Source organism: Tursiops truncatus, chromosome 6, assembly GCF_011762595.2.
Source record: "Tursiops truncatus isolate mTurTru1 chromosome 6, mTurTru1.mat.Y, whole genome shotgun sequence".
Taxonomy (NCBI): domain Eukaryota; kingdom Metazoa; phylum Chordata; class Mammalia; order Artiodactyla; family Delphinidae; genus Tursiops; species Tursiops truncatus.
The window spans coordinates 35,827,768-35,845,016 of NC_047039.1; the positions used below are offsets into that span (position 1 = coordinate 35,827,768).

Genomic DNA, 17,249 nt, shown 5'->3' on the forward strand with positions numbered 1-17,249 from the left:
ACTGAGCCTGCCCTCTAGAGCCTGTGCTGCACAACAAGAGAAGCCACCGCAATGAGAAGCCTGCGCACTGCAACGAAGACCCAATGCAGCCAAATAATAATAATAATATTAATAATAAATTAAAAACTTCTGTGCAGGGCACAGTTGACAGAGTGAAAAGGCAACCTACGAAATGGGAAAAAATATTTGCAAGTCATATATGTGATAAGGGGTTAATATCCAGAAGATTAAAAGAACTTCTACAATGCAACAACAATAAAATAACATGATTTAAAAATGGGTAAAGGACTTGAATAGGTATTTCTCTGAAGAAGATATACAAATGGCCAAAAAACATGGAAAGATGCTCAACATCGCTAATCATTAGAGAAATGCACATCAAAGCCACAGTGAGATATCACCTTACCTCACACCCATTAGGAGGACTGCTATTAAAAGAAAAAAAACCGAAATAAGAAAATAACAAGTGTTGGCAAGAATGTGGAGAAATTGGAACCCTTGTACACTGCTGGTGGGAATGTAAAATGGTGCAGCCGCTATGGAAAACAGTAGGTGGTCCCTTAAAATATTAAAAACAGAATTATGAATCAGCAATCCCAATTTTGGGTATATATACAAAATAATTGAAGGCAGGATCTCAAAGAGATACTTGTACAACGATGTTCACAGCAGCATTATTCATAATAGCCAAAAGGTGGAAGCAGAGGAATAGTGTGGTGTATACATGCAATGGAATGTTTTTTAGCCTTGAAAAGGAGAGAGGTTTTGACACTTACAAGTGAATTAACCTTGAGGACATTATGCTAAGTGAAATAAGCCAGTCACAAAAAGACAAATACTGTATGATTTCACTTACATGAGGTATCTGGAGTGGTCAAACTCATTGTAACTTAAAGTAGAATGGTGGTGGTTGCCAGGGATTGGGGGCGGGGGAAATGGGGAGTTGTTTGAGTTTTGGTTTTGCAAGATTAAAAAGTTCTGGGAGGCTTCCCTGGTGGTGCAGTTGTTAAGAATCCGCCTGCCAGTGCAGGGGACACGGGTTCGAGCCCTGGTCCGGGAAGATCCCACATGCCGCAGAGCAACTAAGCCCGTGCGCCACAACTGCTGAGCCCGCGTGCCTAGAGCCCGTGCTCTGCAAAAAGAGAAGGCACCGCAATAAGAAGCCCGTGCACTGCAACGAAGAGTAGCCCCCACTTGCGGCAACTAGAGAAAGCCTGTGCGCTGCAACAAAGACCCAATGCAGCCAAAAAAAAAAGTTCTGGAGATAGATTTTACTACAATGTGAATATTCTTAACACTACTGAACTATACACTTAAAAACAGTTAAGACGGTAAGTTTTATGTTATTTGTATTTTGCCACAATTAAAAATTGAAAAAAAAATTTTATTTGAAAAAAACAAACCAAACAAAAAAACTCCAAAACTCTGAGTATACTAACAAAACACATTTATCACAGTGTGGTTTGAAGCCTTTGCCTTCCATCAATGAATTTCAAATCTAAGCATGTACAATATTAGGATAACCTGGTGGGCTTGTTAAACATATTGCAGGGCCTCGCCCCCCAGAGTTTCTGAATCAGTAAGCCTGGGGTGAGGACTGAGAATTTGCATTTCTAACAAGTTCCCAAGTGTTTTGAGGCTACTCCTACTGATCTAAGGATTATATTTTGAGGGCTACTGCATTAGATAATACCACAGGCTTATTCTCTATTAATCTCTATATATGTGTTTGTGATAAATCTTTGGCTTTGGAGTCCTTGAAAATTTTGTGCCTGCCATGCCCCGAAGCCGTGCATTATGCCATGTGGCCCTGCTTCTTGGGCCGGTAGTATGCTATAGAGAAATGGCTAGACCTAATAGGCTGGACATTTTTGCACAGTATATGTTGAATAATCCAACTAGACCTAATAGGCTGCCCAATTTTGCACAATATATGTTGAATAATCCAATTAGAATAATCCAATCCAGTTTTGAATGCAAGACACAACATAGGCAGGTCAGGTTGAAGTAGAGGCTAAGAGAAGCTTAATTCTGAGGAAATAACTGGTCAGGTCACCAGAACACCCACTCTTTACCTCGAGCAATGTGAACCACATTCTACTGCCATGAGGCCTGCGTGGCTGCTGAGAAGCTTCCTGTGCTCCTCCACTTACTGGTGTGACCCTAATATAAACCTGCATCTTCTCTGCTAACAACTGCCAAGTCTCCCTTCCGTGTTTCCTGGAAGATCCTCCCACTCTGTTTTTATAGCTCTGATATCGCCATCATACCATTGAGTCTCTGCTTTTCTTTGGAAGGAAACAATATTCCAAATGAGAGAGGAGTTTTTCCATCTGCCAGAATGCCTTCGAATAATTGCAATATATGACTCTTAGGGAACATCCTGGAATTGCCGTAAAAATTGGTAAACACACTTCATTCCAGCATCCTGCTTCTCCCCTCCCTGACTGCCCCTCAGCCAGTTCATTTAGTGAAGACAGCATTAAAAAATCTTAGCAGGTTTCTCCGCTAAGGTTTCTCCCCTCCAGTCCTTTCTACCCCAGAATAGGAGAAAGCAGATTGTAGCTTTGAAAGGGGGCGGCCACAAGCAGCTACTGTCTACAGCGCAAAAGGTGGCCTTAAAAGTAGTGAGCTTTTCCTTATGAAGGGAATGTCAGAGGCTGGACGGCTGCCTAGAAACGGCCACCGAGAGAAGAGCAGCCTGAAGTCTCTCCCATTTCAGAAACTAAGAGGTGGTGATGGGGTAGCAGCTCTCGCATAGACAGATGCTGAGAAAGCTCGTCCTCTTTGGGATAACTGCCAAGATCCAAACTTGGACCGTGGCCCAATACAGGTCCAAGTGGGGCGGGCACTTCCGGATCCGGGCATCGGGCGAGATCCTGTCAGCAGGTAATCACTGGTTGCTCTCCAGTCTGTCTCGCGACGTCATCCCACAGCGCCGGAAGTGGAGGAGTAACGTGAGCTTGTCAGCCTCCGCCGTTTCTAGGTAAGGCGGTTATCGGCCTACCTCTTCTGCCTGCCGGGTTGAGAGCCGTGGGAGTGGGCCTCAGGTCGGGTCCGCTGTTGCCTGTTAGGTGATGTGCCCTGAATAACGCTCTCACGGCTTCTTTCCCGGCAGGCGTTGCAGCATCCTCCGGCTCCAGGGCTCTAGGGCTCTGGGCTGCCCATTTCCCGTCTGCCGTGTTTTGGCGGCGCTCATGTTGGCCTCCGTCCCACTTCGCGTTCGTTCACCTGTGCCCCTGACACCTGTACCTAGCTTGGAACACAAGCAGAGGAAAGATTAGAGAATGGGCACTGTCCAACCCAAGGAGGCGGCGCAGCCTGTCAGGAAGGACATTGTTTTCTCCAGAAACGCTGCATGAGAGGAACTTGAGGGCCCTTCACAGCGTCCTCAACAGGCCTTACACGAAGACCAGAAGAAGCAAGCCTTTTCTCATGCAGACCAGTGATAGCGGTTCAACAAAGCAAGGATATAATTTCTATGTGGAATTAATGTGGTCCAGGTTTGGAGCCTTTTGAGAATTTGATTTATATTGGGCGTCATTAGAACACTTGAGACAGGACTCTTCACGTGGGAAGACACAACAGATTTGTGCCCTTTCACCTTAGTTGTGCTCTCGGATGATCTTTTTACATTTCCTTAGCTCCTGCTTTCATCCTACCTTCACTATTAACAAGAATGATAGTAGTGTTGAATGCTTGTTTTTTGCCAGATACTGAACTTTTTCTTCTTAATTTAGCCCTTGTGACAACGCTGCGGTGTAGAGCACTAATTAATATCGTTTTACAGCTGAAGAAATAAAAGACTTAGCTTAAATAACTGGCCACAAGTCTCACAGTCCGTAGGTGGTGGAGGCAAGATTTGAACTTGAGCAGTTGGATTTCAGAGGCTTGGATGTTATCCACTATTTTATATTGATTTTCCTCAACTGTTTATCAAGTTCCCAAACACCTTACTCTATTGTTGTCTACTATTTTAGGGAGAAAATTGAGGTTGTCAGGTGGGCTCTCCCTCAGATTTCTGCCTCTGCCTTCCCTTCATACAGTCATCTAGCTTTACACCTATCTTTACCTTTCCTTCAGTATCAGAGGATGAGCTGTCTCCTGATCAAAGCAATTTCCTTTATTTTTGCTTCTGACCTTTCTTTTATACTTTCACCTATGAGACCTTGTTTTCATTTGTCTTTTGTGCCCTTGTCTATGTCCCAGTTATGTATAAACAAGGTCAGGTTTCTCATATCCATGTGTGTGTCATCACCCCACCCCCCACGCTCCCAAGCCAGAAAGAAAGAAAAAGTTCCTAGTGATCCATCTTCCTTTGGCTCTCATCCAGTAACTCTCCCCCTCTCATCCAAACTTTTAAAAGAGTATTCTAAATTCTGTCTCCAACTCCACCTGCTGTTCCTTTCTGCAGTCTAGCTTTCAGATCTGTCATTCCCCTGAAATTTTATCCTGTAGTCACTAGTGATTGATTATCAAACCAGATAGACATTTTCAGTCATTACTGGATTCCTTTGCTGCTTTTGAAACTTGATGATACCTTTCACTCCCTACTCCTTTGCTTCTCAGGACAATACACTCAGCTGATTTATTCAACAAACATGTACTGTGATATAGAGATGAACAAGTCAAAGTGCCTCCTTCCTTTAAAGAGCTTACGTTCTGGCTGTTTTTCCATGTGCCTCTCTCACCAGTCATTTCTCCTGTGGATAGTCTTCTTCCTCCTCTCCTAAAATGTTGGGTGTTTACAAGGCTTGTGACTTTGGCCCATTGTTCTTTTCGTTCTGTACACACTGCCTAGGTGAGCACATCAACTAGCTTGGTTTTAACTCCCTCCTGCATGCTCCCAAATCGAAGTGTCCGCTTAGATCTCCTCTGAGTTTCGTGCTCACCTCTGACTACCCTGGACAGCTCTGCCTGCGAGTCCCACAGACTGTTCAAATTCTGTCTTCTCTGAACTTACTCTTAGCACATCCATCACTAAATCTTGTTGATTTTGCCCCCTAAATATTTCTCAAATCTGTGCTCTTTTTTCCATCTCTATTATTGTCTTACTTTGGACCTTCTTTGATCTGAAATATGATGGCCTTCTAACTGGTATCCCCCCCTCTAGTCCTGTATCCGATGTTACCTGTTCTCCACACTACCTACCCTCCTCCCCCAAATGATCTTTGAAAACACATCTGACTGAGTCAAAGTCCTGCTAATAATATTTAAGGGGATCTGTCTGTTCATTCATACAATCTTTTCTCTCATTCAGCAAATATTTATTGTTTACTAAATTGCAAAATCCATTAGAGCTTCTAACGTTTGAGCTTTGCAGCTGGTCACCCAGGGCTCTGCTTCATCTGGACCAGCCTGCATCTCCGTCCTCTTTTTTTGCCTCATACTTAGGTTGCAGCAGTCCTGAACTGCTTCTTCATGTGCACTGTGCTGTTTCTTTGTGCACTGCCCTTGCTGTTCCCTTTGACTGGAATCTTCTCTCTGATTCCTTTCTCTTCTTCCTGCTCCTCACCTAATTAGGCTGCCCACTTTCACCTAATTAACCCAGTTAATGTATAGGTCTCATTTTAGGCCCACCTCTTATTGGAAACCTTCCTTGACACTTCCTTTCTCCAAGTCTAGGTTGGATACTCCAGCTTTGTGCTCCCACAACACCCTTTGCATAGACCAATCATTATACTTTCCACATTTGTTACAATTGTTTTTGAGTCTCTCTCCTCCACAAGACTCTGAGCCTTTTGAAGGCAGGTATGATGTATAATACCTGCATCATACAATACAAGTGAGATGTGTTACCTCCTTATTCCCAGCACCAGGGTGGCATAAGGTACATGGTAGACATGCAGTAATTTTGATTGAATGATCAAATGACTGAAGACAAAAAGTATATGATGTAGTGATTACGAACCCATTCTCAGGAGTTCCCTGGTGGTCTAGTGACTAGGATTCTGGCCTTTCACTGCCGTGTCCTGGGTTCAATCCCTGGTCGGGGAACTGAGATCCTGCAAGCCATGCAGTGTGGTCAAAAAAACCCCAAACAAGACAACAACAGCAACAAAATAACCCGTTCTCTGGAATAATTCAAATCCTATCTCTGGCACACATTGGCTGTGTGACTTGAACATGTTACTTTTCTTTTCTAAGACTTAAATTTTCCTTAGAATGAGAGTTGTGAAGATTAAATGAGATGATGTAAGTAAGACATTTAGCAAGTGCCTAGCACATGGTATGCACTTGATAAAAGTATGCTGAAGACCAGCAGATCCAGAAGTACAAGACCAGACCTAGCCTAGGCCAGTGACTTCCAGAGATCCTTCCTCCGAGTTTCCTGAATGGATGCAGTCTGTTTACAAGGAGATTATAATCTCATTTGGCCAGTGGGATTACATCCATATTTCATTTTCAGAGAAGGTAAATCCGACCACACGCAATAACAAGATGTAGAGAAGAGAAGAGGAGATGTAGAGGAGAGAAGGCTCTGTGAAGGCCTCAGGGAGGAGGTGGGACTTGGAGGTTGAGAAGAATTTTTTGTTTTTTTAGGAGGAAGGGAAGAGTATAATTCAGTACCAGGAGAGCATATTCATAATGACTTACTTGGGAGACCTGATGTAGTATGTTATACCTGAAGGATGTATGTGAGGGGAAGGAAGGAGAGAGAGGGATGGGTAAATGGGACTAGTTTTATGAAAAGAAGTGGGAGGTGAAATAAGTAACCTCTGTGGGGTTAAAGTATGAGTCTCAACTTCAAGCCTGAGGGATTTGGGATTGATCAGGGCTGTGCTGGACATTATGGTAGCCCTCAGCCACGTGTAGCTATCGTAACTTTAAGGTAAATTTTAAAAAAGCTAAGTAAGAAATTTAGTTCCTCTGTTGCACCAGCTACATTTCAGTTGCTTGATTGTCACATGGTGGCTACGTTAGTGTTTAGAACACTTATATCATTGCAGAACATTCTTCTGGACAGCGTGTTCCAGGTTACCAGATTTCTGGCCTTGTGCGGCCCATCAGATCACTTGGGTCCCTTAAGAAATAATCAGAATTTCTTTCTGACCAGTCCCTACAACTCTGGAGTGAAAAGTGTGGGGCTGAAAAGTAGAGAATTAGGATTTACCCACATAAATGTGGAGATGGGGTTGCTCAGAGAGAGTAGCAAAGCACCCCACGTAAGAGGAGCTAGAGGAGGGGAGAGAGAAGGAAGGCAGGAGAACCTGGATAGGATTATTATCTGGTCATTCACTTGCAAATATTTATTATATTCTTGCTGTATGCTAGGTATTAAGTGCTAGGGGTATAGTGGAAGGAAAAATGGCCTTGACTTCTGCTGTCATAGAGCTTGCAGTTTATGGAGTTTTACTGGATGAGTTATATTGAAGATTCAGGAACATCCATCCTTATGTGCTCCCCATATTCTAAAATGCTTCATTCCTAGAAGTTGGAATTGAAGGCTGAAATGGGCGAAGATATTGCTTAAGGCTAGTTACATAAGCATCCTGTAGTCACTGCTTCAGTTTCTCAAGGTGTAGTAAATAGAAACATTATAACTTCAGAACTTTAGAGGGAATGAAGCATGTGAATGTATGTTTGTGTGGGGCAGGAGGGGTAGGTCCTATTATCCTGCAAAAGTCAGCCATGCTCTCAGCTGTCCTCTGGATTCCCTCCTGTCCCTGCTATCCAACTGTTCTCTTTTCAGGCTTCTTTTATTATTACTGTGAGTAGTCAGTCACCAGATGACTTATTTCCCAATGCTTGATGAAGACATACTTCATTTCTCAGTCCATTACCTGCTCATTCATCAGTTTCCAGCAAGAGCAAACATGCCCCTCTGAACACATAGTGTTTAGAAGTGGGACTTGCCTGTAGCACCATCATCATTTGAGGCTCTGGGTTTAGGATTTTAGATTTACAGCTGACTCTTCATGCTCTTGCATCAGCTCCCTCACAAAGGAGTTGCGTTTTAGACCTAACTCTGGCCCACATTAAATTTATTAAATGACTCATCTCTGACTCTAGATTTCTCCACTCCAGCCTGCCTATACACAGCATCATTTCACCTCACTCTGCAGCTCAGACCCTGGCAGTTGTCTCCTATGGATTGTTAAATCTCCACTTTTTGGCCTAGTGTTCTTTCAACACCTTTGCCTTCTTTGGGTGACTCTCTGGGGCAGCTCCTCTGGGTTGGCCAACTAAGGTCTGCTTCTCACCCCTCACCCATGGCTTGTCATTGCTGAAATCTGTACCGTCACTTGTGCTTTTTGAAGTGGGATGTCCACTCCCACTCCTTTTCTTTCTTATCAGTCCCCTTGGCTCTTGGCTTTTTCTACTGGGCAGTTTCCAAAGCCTTTCCTGACTGATCCTATTTCTGTGACTGCATGTCTTCAGCACTCATTTGCTCACTCTGCTTTGCGTTATTCTGTCTTTGCAGATGGTAGTGAAACTCTGATTTTGAAAAATCTGGTTTCTTTTCTCTCCCCTTTGGATACAAAGCTTGTGCAGAGCGGCTGATTGAGTGTTGCCTTGCCTGCAAGGGGTGTTTCGCAAGGAGAGGGTATTTGAGGCTTGAGCATTAGTAGGCTTCTGGAGTCTAGGGAGGTGTCCCAAAGATCTAGTCTGTCCCTCCCACAGTTCCCTGTTCTGCCCCTAGGTGATCTCATCCTCTCTTTTTACCCTAACTTCTGTGACATGTTGATGCTTCTCATATATATACATTCAGTTAAGGACAGATACTTCCTTTTTGTGTCAGAGCTGGTCATAATTCTTACAACTTTAACAACCTTGTGGCATTTACCTTTATAAGCCCCTGATTCTTTCTCTCCCCTGAAACACTTTGTTTTACTCGAAACTGTGTCTCCTGAATTGCAATTCCCAAGACTCCAAATAACGCACTTTATAGTCTCAAAAAATACACACACACACACACACACACACACACACACACACACACTTTCAGTCCCTTCCCCTCCTTGAGCTTCATACCCGTATATCCTAGTGTGACTCTAGGATCTTCTGCAGGCAACTTAATCTAATTGCGTTTCAATCTGAAATCATCTCTTCTTCGCTTATCATTTATCCCTAAATTATGTCTCCAGTGTATTCCTCATTTTGGGTAATGAGTACTTCCAAATTAGAAACCTTCACTCCCTTGTTATTCCCCAAATGCAGTCAGCAATAAGTCTACCTTCACAATTTCTCCTGGCTCTTTTTCCTCTCCATCCTCTTTCTTCAGGCCTCGTCCCTCTCCCGAATTTCTTCTCTTTCTCTTCTACTGATATCCTACATGACCATAAAAGTTGTTTTACAAAAGAATATCAGACCCTCCAGTAGTGTTGTGCAGGTTGTGTATTGCACAAAGGTGCTGCATTCACACTTTAGAAATTGTAGGTTTGTATATTTATTATGACTATCTTCTGGCAGATGGCAGTAAAATGTGTTGTTCTAACATCAGTATGTTTTGACAGTTAAGGAATGGAAACCTTGATGCCTATGGAGAACATCCTCTGTTCTTATGTCCTTAGCTCTCTGCCAGGCAAGCTTCTCACCCTTTAAAACTGAGCGTGAATATCCCTTCCTTGTGAAGCCTTTTTTGATGCTCCCTACAAGAGTTAGTCTTTCCTTTCCCTGGGCTAAGGCCATATTTGGCTACTCCCTTCTTATAGTAGATATTACATTATGTTGTAATAATTGATATATGAGTCTGCCCCATTGTACTCCAGGCCCCTGAAGGCTAGGGACAATGTTTCATCATTCTTTGATCCTCAGCAGGTAGCTTAATGTCCAGCACATAGAGTATATCAATAAACATAACAAATATTTGATTACATAGCATGACTGAGGCACAGAAGTAAATACTTTACCCATATTGTTTTATTTAATCCTCACAACACCTTCATGAGTCCTGTCATTATCACATTTTACAGGTGAGGAAATTGAGACTAGGGAGGTGAAGTCACTTGCCTCAAGACGAACAGCTGGTAAATGGCATGTGTGGTGGTGCTGGGGTGTGGTCCTGGAGGACCTGTGCTAGTTTTTCCAGCGATTCTCTTGTGTTTTGTCTCTCAGACTAATGATGCGGGTGTGCTGGTTGGTGAGACAGGACAATCGGCACCAGCGAATCAAACTTCCACATTTGGAAGCAGTCATGGTTGGGCGCAGCCCCGAGACCAAGATCACTGACAAGAAATGTTCTCGACAGCAAGGTAACTGGTCATAGGATTGTGGAGATTACCATGTTTGGTTCCCTCAGATGGTGATATAATCAAAGATGTACATTTCCTGGATGGTACTGATGGAAAACCTTTTGTGTGCCATAAACAAAACTCAGGAACTGAGCTCTTTTAGCCAGTGCTAGGGCCCCATGCACTCCTGACTCCACCCTCTGAAAGTGGTTAATATCCAGTGTTGGGAGCAGGCAGGTTCTATCCTGTACTATGGGTTGGTGGAACTGAGTTCTGCACTCTGCTTTGCCCAGGGAGATTCCTCTTTGGGCAGTGAGACAATTGAATTCTGGGATTTCCAGTTTGGAACCATGCCTGAGAAGTGATGGGATGGTTTCGTCCTTTACATTTTGCCACACACAGAGGGTGGTATCTTTAAAAGACTATGACATCTAGCTCTTGAAATGTCTTTCATGGGATTTAATGAAATGAAAGTCCTTAGGAAAAATCTTTACCATGTACCTCATTTTTTACCTGTAAACTCCAGACATGCTCACTGCTACCAGGCCTCCCCCTGCAGTGTGTTTGCCATGGTTCCTAAGGCTTGGAGTCTGCAGCACTGATTATGGTTTTTCCCACATGAGTTAATCTAAATGGGAAAAAGAAAAATGCCATGCTTGAGCTGGCTAAGCCAAACATACAGAAGCAGACTCTACTTCTTGCTCTCTGTCTGCCTTGTCACAGCAGCAGCTGTAGGGATGTGTATGTCAGCCTGTCCAGAGGCTTTTTGTTCACGTATCTGAACACAAGTATTTAGTGTTACTTCTTCCCACACATGCTCAGACTGTTCTGTCCCTGCAATCCTTTTTCTAGAATATTCTTTCTACTCCTCCTACCCAAGGCCAGCTGAACTTCAGTTTTCCAGGAACGTATCTTTTAACTTTTTCTCTGTTGAAGGCATCTGATGGTTTCATACAATAGTGGAAGTCTTGATTTAATCCTGAGATATAAGAGCTTGTGAGAGAAATGGGTCCCCTTTCCTGACTGCAGAGTCTGTGATCCTGAGTGGGCCAAGGGCTCTGGAATAGGGAGACTTGTAGGGATTCAGTGAAGCTGCCTTATAAAGATATTAGCAGTAGCTAAGGGAGTATGTACACTGTTGGGCATTTTATGGAAGGACCTGGAGCCCTAGCCACCTGAATAATGGATGATTTTGCTCTTAGGCCTTTGAGGAAACCCTTGTCACATTGCCTCCTGGAGTGAGGCTTCATTGTCTTGTAGGGAGAACAGGAGCAAGTGCCTGGTTCTTCATGGCATTTGGGTTTAACTTTTTTCAATCTCTTTCAGTACAGTTGAAAGCGGAGTGTAACAAAGGATATGTCAAGGTAAAGCAGGTATGTCTATTTGTAACTTGGATTTCCATGTTATACTTGATGATTTTCTTACACTGTTGACTTTAGAATGTCTGTGCCAGCCAATAAAGGGTTCTCTGTCACGTGTGGAAGTGGCAGAGTAACGGAAGTGAATATTAAGCACAGTGCCTGGCACATAGTAAGTGGTGAACATAGGAGTAGCTATATTGCTATTATTATAATTATTTTCTGATTATTCCATAGGTAGGGGTCAATCCCACCAGCATTGACTCACTCATAATTGGGAAAGACCAAGAGGTGAAGCTGCAGCCTGGCCAGGTCCTCCACCTGGTGAATGAACTTTATCCATATATCATAGAGTTTGAGGAAGAGACAAAGAACCCTGGCCTGGAAACACACAGGAAGAGAAAGAGGTCAGGCAACAGTGATTCTGTAGAAAGGGATGCTGCCCAGGAAGCTGAGGCCAGTACAAGACTAGAACCTGGGAACAACTCTAGCCAGTGCTCTGTGCCCCCAAAGAAGGAGAAAGATGCATCCACCAAAAAGGTGAGGGTAGTGTGCTTGATAGATGATGTGGAGATTAAACGAGGTGTAATGACTACTTAATTGTTTTGTACGCAGTAAAGCCCAGACATGCCTAAGGGGTTATTAACCATGATGAAGGAGTCACTTGTTTGTGTCACCAGTCAGTTGGGTGAATATCCCTTTATGTACTTTTCTCTTGAATTTCTGAGGTAAGCCCCTTGAAGGTAGGGTGATAATGGCAGTGTGCTTAACACTGAGCTGCTAAAATGGGTCAGTGTATATCTATAGAAGGTTAAGATTGGAACATTCTTCATAGATCATGTGATTCACATCCTGATGTCAAAGTGGAAACTTAGGCTGTACATGGAGTGGGAGAGGGCAAAGAACATGCAGTTCACACTCTGGTGTTTCCAGCCTCTGTCTAGACATGCAGCTCTGAATATGGTAAGAAAATGGGGATGGCTTATGATTCATAAAGGAAAAGGTTGAGGTAAAGAGATATAGTTTAATTCTTAAAGACTGACCTTATTTCCAAGTTTGGTTGGACTTTGCTGATGTCCAGTATTAACTACTGACAAATTTAACTATCGCATTTGTGATTTACATTGCCCCTTTTTGCTCTAGGAATCATTGGGCCACTGGAGTCAAGGCTTGAAGATTTCAATGGAGGACCCCAAAATGCAGGTCAGAATAAAATTTTGGCATTGAAATACATTTCACGTTTTAAATGATCACTTCACAGAGTTCATAACTACAAATGAAATCCAAGGAAATTAGTCCTTCTGAGTGAGATTCGTTTTACTGGGCTATTTTGTGAGATCAAGTGGCTTTTCTCATTGTCAGTAAGTTAGCAACTGGAGTTCTTTGGAGAGAAGCCAAGTTTTTCAAATGAATATCCCTTCTGCCTTGTTCCTCCTTCTTCCTTCTTCTTCTGGGTACTATTATTATAAGGGAAGTTGTGTTAACCTTAGTGTGGTCTCTTTCAACAGAGTGTCAGATAATGTATAGTGACTGTAGTTACTGGGCTGCCCTGGGATTAATAGTCAGGCATCATCCTGGGAGGAGTCTGAGTTCTTAAATTACATCCTGGGGTGACAAGGGGCAATCTGATAGGGCTTCTTGGAACACACTTGCATGTATCATGTGGTCTCCTGTGTTAGAGTGAGAATAGTGCATTTGAGTTCATGCCTGCAGGGGTTTTACATCAGATCCTCAGGAACTATGTGCCTCTTCTGTGTGTTCTGTGTTGTGTGGTGACTGAAAACGCAGACTGGAGTCAACTAGATCTGTGTTGGAATTCTAGACTTCCCACTTAGTACTGATAACTATGTGACCTGGCACAAGACACTCAACTTATCTGAGTCTCTGTGCTTTCATTGGTCAAAATCGGGATACTAAGACCTTCTGCACAAGATTGTGGTGGGAATTAAGTGAGTTAATGAATGTGACTGTATCTGGCACACACAAGATGCACTGTAGATGTCCGTTTCCTTCTCTTGTGCCCCTCTGCTAGGTTTACAAAGATGAGCAGGTGGTGGTGATTAAGGATAAATACCCCAAGGCTCGTCACCACTGGCTGGTCTTACCATGGGCCTCCATTTCCAGTCTGAAGGCTGTGACCGGAGAACACCTTGAGCTCCTCAGACACATGCACACTGTGGGGGAAAAAGTGATTGCAGACTTTGCTGGGTCTAGCAAACTCCGCTTCCGATTGGGCTACCATGCCATTCCCAGCATGAGGTAAGCCTTGTGGGGAGTGCTGGTGTGTCCTGGTTCTATCTAGGTGGACAGATGGATTCAGCCTGGGTCTGCTGACTGTGCTCATAGCCCTGAGGTCCAGGGGAGTAGGGTGGGGTGTTTCCAAGGCAGGTGGGCTGAAACTTCAACCCTCCTGCCTGACTTGCTCATAAGCCTTGAGTTCCTACTTCTGCTTATAATTCGATAACTTACAGTTCTTTGTTCTTCTCAAAGTGTAAACTCTGATAGCCTAACTTATGAACTAGATGAAGCAGCTTCATTGCCTTCGGGTGAAGAACTGTGGTCAGTGGCTTTTATCAGATTTTTCAGAAGCATCTATAACCCCTAAATGATTAGGGGCCATTGCTTTGAAGGAGGCAAGCATCACTGAATTCTTTCATGACAGCCTAGTAGATCTAAGATTTAAAATAAAATGAGAAAAAAGTGTAGAGCCTGTTTTCCTTTGGCTCATACCCAGAGGGATTCAGAAATTAATGATTGATTCTTTTCAAGGAATGAAAGCAAGGCAGATCTCCAGTTCTTTTGAGCTAAGCAACAAGATAAGCAGAGTGATTGGGTTTCTGAGTCTTTATCTTAGGCTGTTTTTTTTTTTTTTTTTTTGGTGGTAAAATACACGTAACATAAAATTTACTATTTTAACTATTTTTAAGTGTACAGTTCAGTGGCATTAAGTACATTCACATTGTTGTGCGACCATCACCACCATCTATTTCTAGAACTTTTTTCATCTTCCTGAATTACCTCTCATTCCTTCCTCCCCCTAGCCCTTGGCAACCACGATTCTAGTTTCTGTTTCTATGAATTTGACTTCCCTAGGTACCTCGTATAAGTGGAATTATACAGTATCTGTTGTTTTGTGGCTGGATTATTTCACTTAGGATAATGTCTTCAAGGTTCATCCATATTGTAGCGTGTGTCAGAATTTCTTTTGGTTATTTTATCTAACCACCTAACAGTCTTCACAGTTTATTAGGTGGGTAATTATGACTTAGATTACTGGTTACCTTAACAAGTGAAATTTTTGTGCCACATTTTTTCCCCATCAATACTCTTTATTTTAAATTGAGGCATAACTTACATACAATAAAATGCACAATAAGATCTATAGTTTGATCAGTCTTGATGTATATGCCATGTAACTGTCACTGTGATCAAGATACAGAACGTTTCTATCATCTCCCAGGAAGTTCCCTTGTGCTCCTGTCTTGCAGTCCTCCCCTCAATCCCCACGTGTTGTTCTCCTTTCTTTCAGCATAGATTAGTTTTGTCTGTTCTAGAACTTCATATAAGTGGAATCATACAATGTATCCTCTTTTTCTATCTTTTTTTGGTCAGCATAATGGATTTTGAGATTCATGCATGTTGTTGTGTATATCATGGATATACTTCATTTTTTTGCTCTTGTATAAATACCCAGAAGTGGAATTGCTAGGTCACAGGGTGGAAGTTATGTTGTATCTCATTAAAAAAATATTTTTTAATTGTTAAAACCTTATTCAAAAATTTAGGGCAAAAAGTCACCCATAATCCTATTTCCCTAATACTGCAGAGCTCATGACTAACAGCCCTTGATCACAAAGCCCTTTTCACGTAGTAATCATGGTGTCCATACCCTTTTTTTAAAAAAATTTTTAATTGGGGTGCTTCCCTGGTGGTGCAGTGGTTGAGAGTCCGTCTGCCGATGCAGGGGACACGGGTTTGTGCCCCGGTCCGGGAGGATCCCACATGCTGCGGAGCGGCTGGGCCCGTGATCCATGGCCGCTGAGCCTGCGCGTCCAGAGCCTGTGCTCCGCAACGGGAGAGGCCACAACAGTGAGAGGCCCACGTACCACAACAAAAAAAAAAAAGAAAAAAAATTTTAATTGGGGTATAGTTGCTTTACAATGCTGTGTCAGTTTCCGCTGTACAACGAAGTGAATCGATTATATGTATACATATATCCTCTCCCTCTTGGACCTCCCTTCCCCCGCCCCCATCCCACCCATTGAGGTCACCACAGAGCACCGAGCTAAGCTCCCTGTGCTATACAGCAGGTTCCCACTAGTTATCTATTTTACACATGGTAGTGTATATATGTCAATCCTAATCTCCCAATTCATCCCAGCCCCTGCTTCCCACCTGTGTCCACACGTCTGTTTTCTGCATCTGCTATTGTGCTAAGGAGAATGCTAAAGGCAAGAGCTGTGACTGGTGTGGGTGGGAAGCAAAATGACCAGTAAGTAAAGTTTCCAGTTACATATCCTTTTATGATCACTCTTTTTTTTGCGGTACGCGGGCCTCTTACCGCTGTGGCCTCTCCCATTGCGGAGCACAGGCTCCGGACGCGCAGGCCCAGCGGCCGTGGCTCACGGGCCCAGCTGCTCTGCGGCGCGTGGGATCCTCCTGGACTGGGGCACAAACCCATGTCCCCTGCATCGGCAGGCGGACTCTCAACCACTGCGCCACCAGGGAAGCCCTATGATCACTCTTTATGATATCATTTTGAATAAATTAAAGATAGGAAGGAAAAGGTAATAAATTAAATATTTTTTCTATTGTAAAAGTAATATATTTTCAATTTAGAAAATATAAAACTGGAAGTATGAAGTAGAACAAAGATCTTCTATAATATCACCACTAATTAAACTCTAGACCTTATTCAAATTTCAGCCATTTTTCTTTCCATTTTTTTTCTGCTCCAGGCTCCCACATTGCATTTATTTGTTGTCTCTCCTTAGTCTCCCTGATCTGTGACAGCTCCTCCTCCTTTTCTGGTTTTCATGACCTTGACACTTTTTATGAGTACTGGCTAGTTGTTTTACGGGATGTCTCTCAATTTGAGTTTGTCTGATGTTTTTTCATGACTAGATTAAGGTTATCAATATACCACAGAAATGATGTGTGTCCTTCTCAGTGCATCATATCAAGGAGTGCATGATGTCAAGATGGTTTGTTGCTCGTGATATTCACCTTGGTCACTTTGTTGAGGTGGTGTCTGCCAGGTTTCTCTACTCAAAGTTACTGTTTTTCCCTTGTAATTGATGAATATCTTGGGGGGAGATGTTTAAGACTATGCTACTATATATTTTCTCCTCAAACTTTTGCCCAGTGATTTTAGCATCTATTGGTGGATCTTGCCTGCAACAGTTATTATTATGGTGTTTACCTAATGGTAATTTTATGTTTCCCTCATTCCTTCTAATTTATTAATTGGAATTACTCTGTGTGGAAGAACTGTCCCTTCTCCCCCATTATGTATTTATTCAATACACGTATGGACTCATGGATATTTATTTTAGTCTATAGGATTTAATTTAATCTATCTCTGTTTATTGCTCAAATTGTTCCAGCTTTGGTCATTGGAAATTCCTTTAGATTGGCTCCTGTATCACTTTGACATGCCCCAAACATTTTTTGAGCTCTTCCTTATTTTCTGACTCCTTATTTTTTGGAACAAGAT

The 17,249-nt window shown here is 42.8% G+C and overlaps 1 protein-coding gene across 3 annotated transcripts in view; it reads left to right on the forward strand.

The window, feature by feature from the left end:
• Positions 1-2,866: 2,866 nt before the first annotated feature.
• The window catches only part of APTX (aprataxin), a 30,106-nt gene continuing 15,723 nt past the window's right edge, over positions 2,867-17,249 (forward strand). For 2 of the 3 annotated variants that reach the window (XR_012332236.1, XM_073805656.1), the window contains exons 1-6: positions 2,867-2,986; positions 10,060-10,196; positions 11,502-11,548; positions 11,771-12,073; positions 12,677-12,736; positions 13,566-13,792. Coding sequence is in view for 2 of the 3 variants with exons in the window: in XM_073805656.1 (XP_073661757.1) it covers positions 10,064-10,196; positions 11,502-11,548; positions 11,771-12,073; positions 12,677-12,736; positions 13,566-13,792 (770 nt within the window). In the remaining variant the exon portion in view is untranslated. The remainder of the gene's footprint in view (positions 2,987-10,059; positions 10,197-11,501; positions 11,549-11,770; positions 12,074-12,676; positions 12,737-13,565; positions 13,793-17,249) is intronic. The other variant, XM_073805655.1, reaches the window with a different exon arrangement.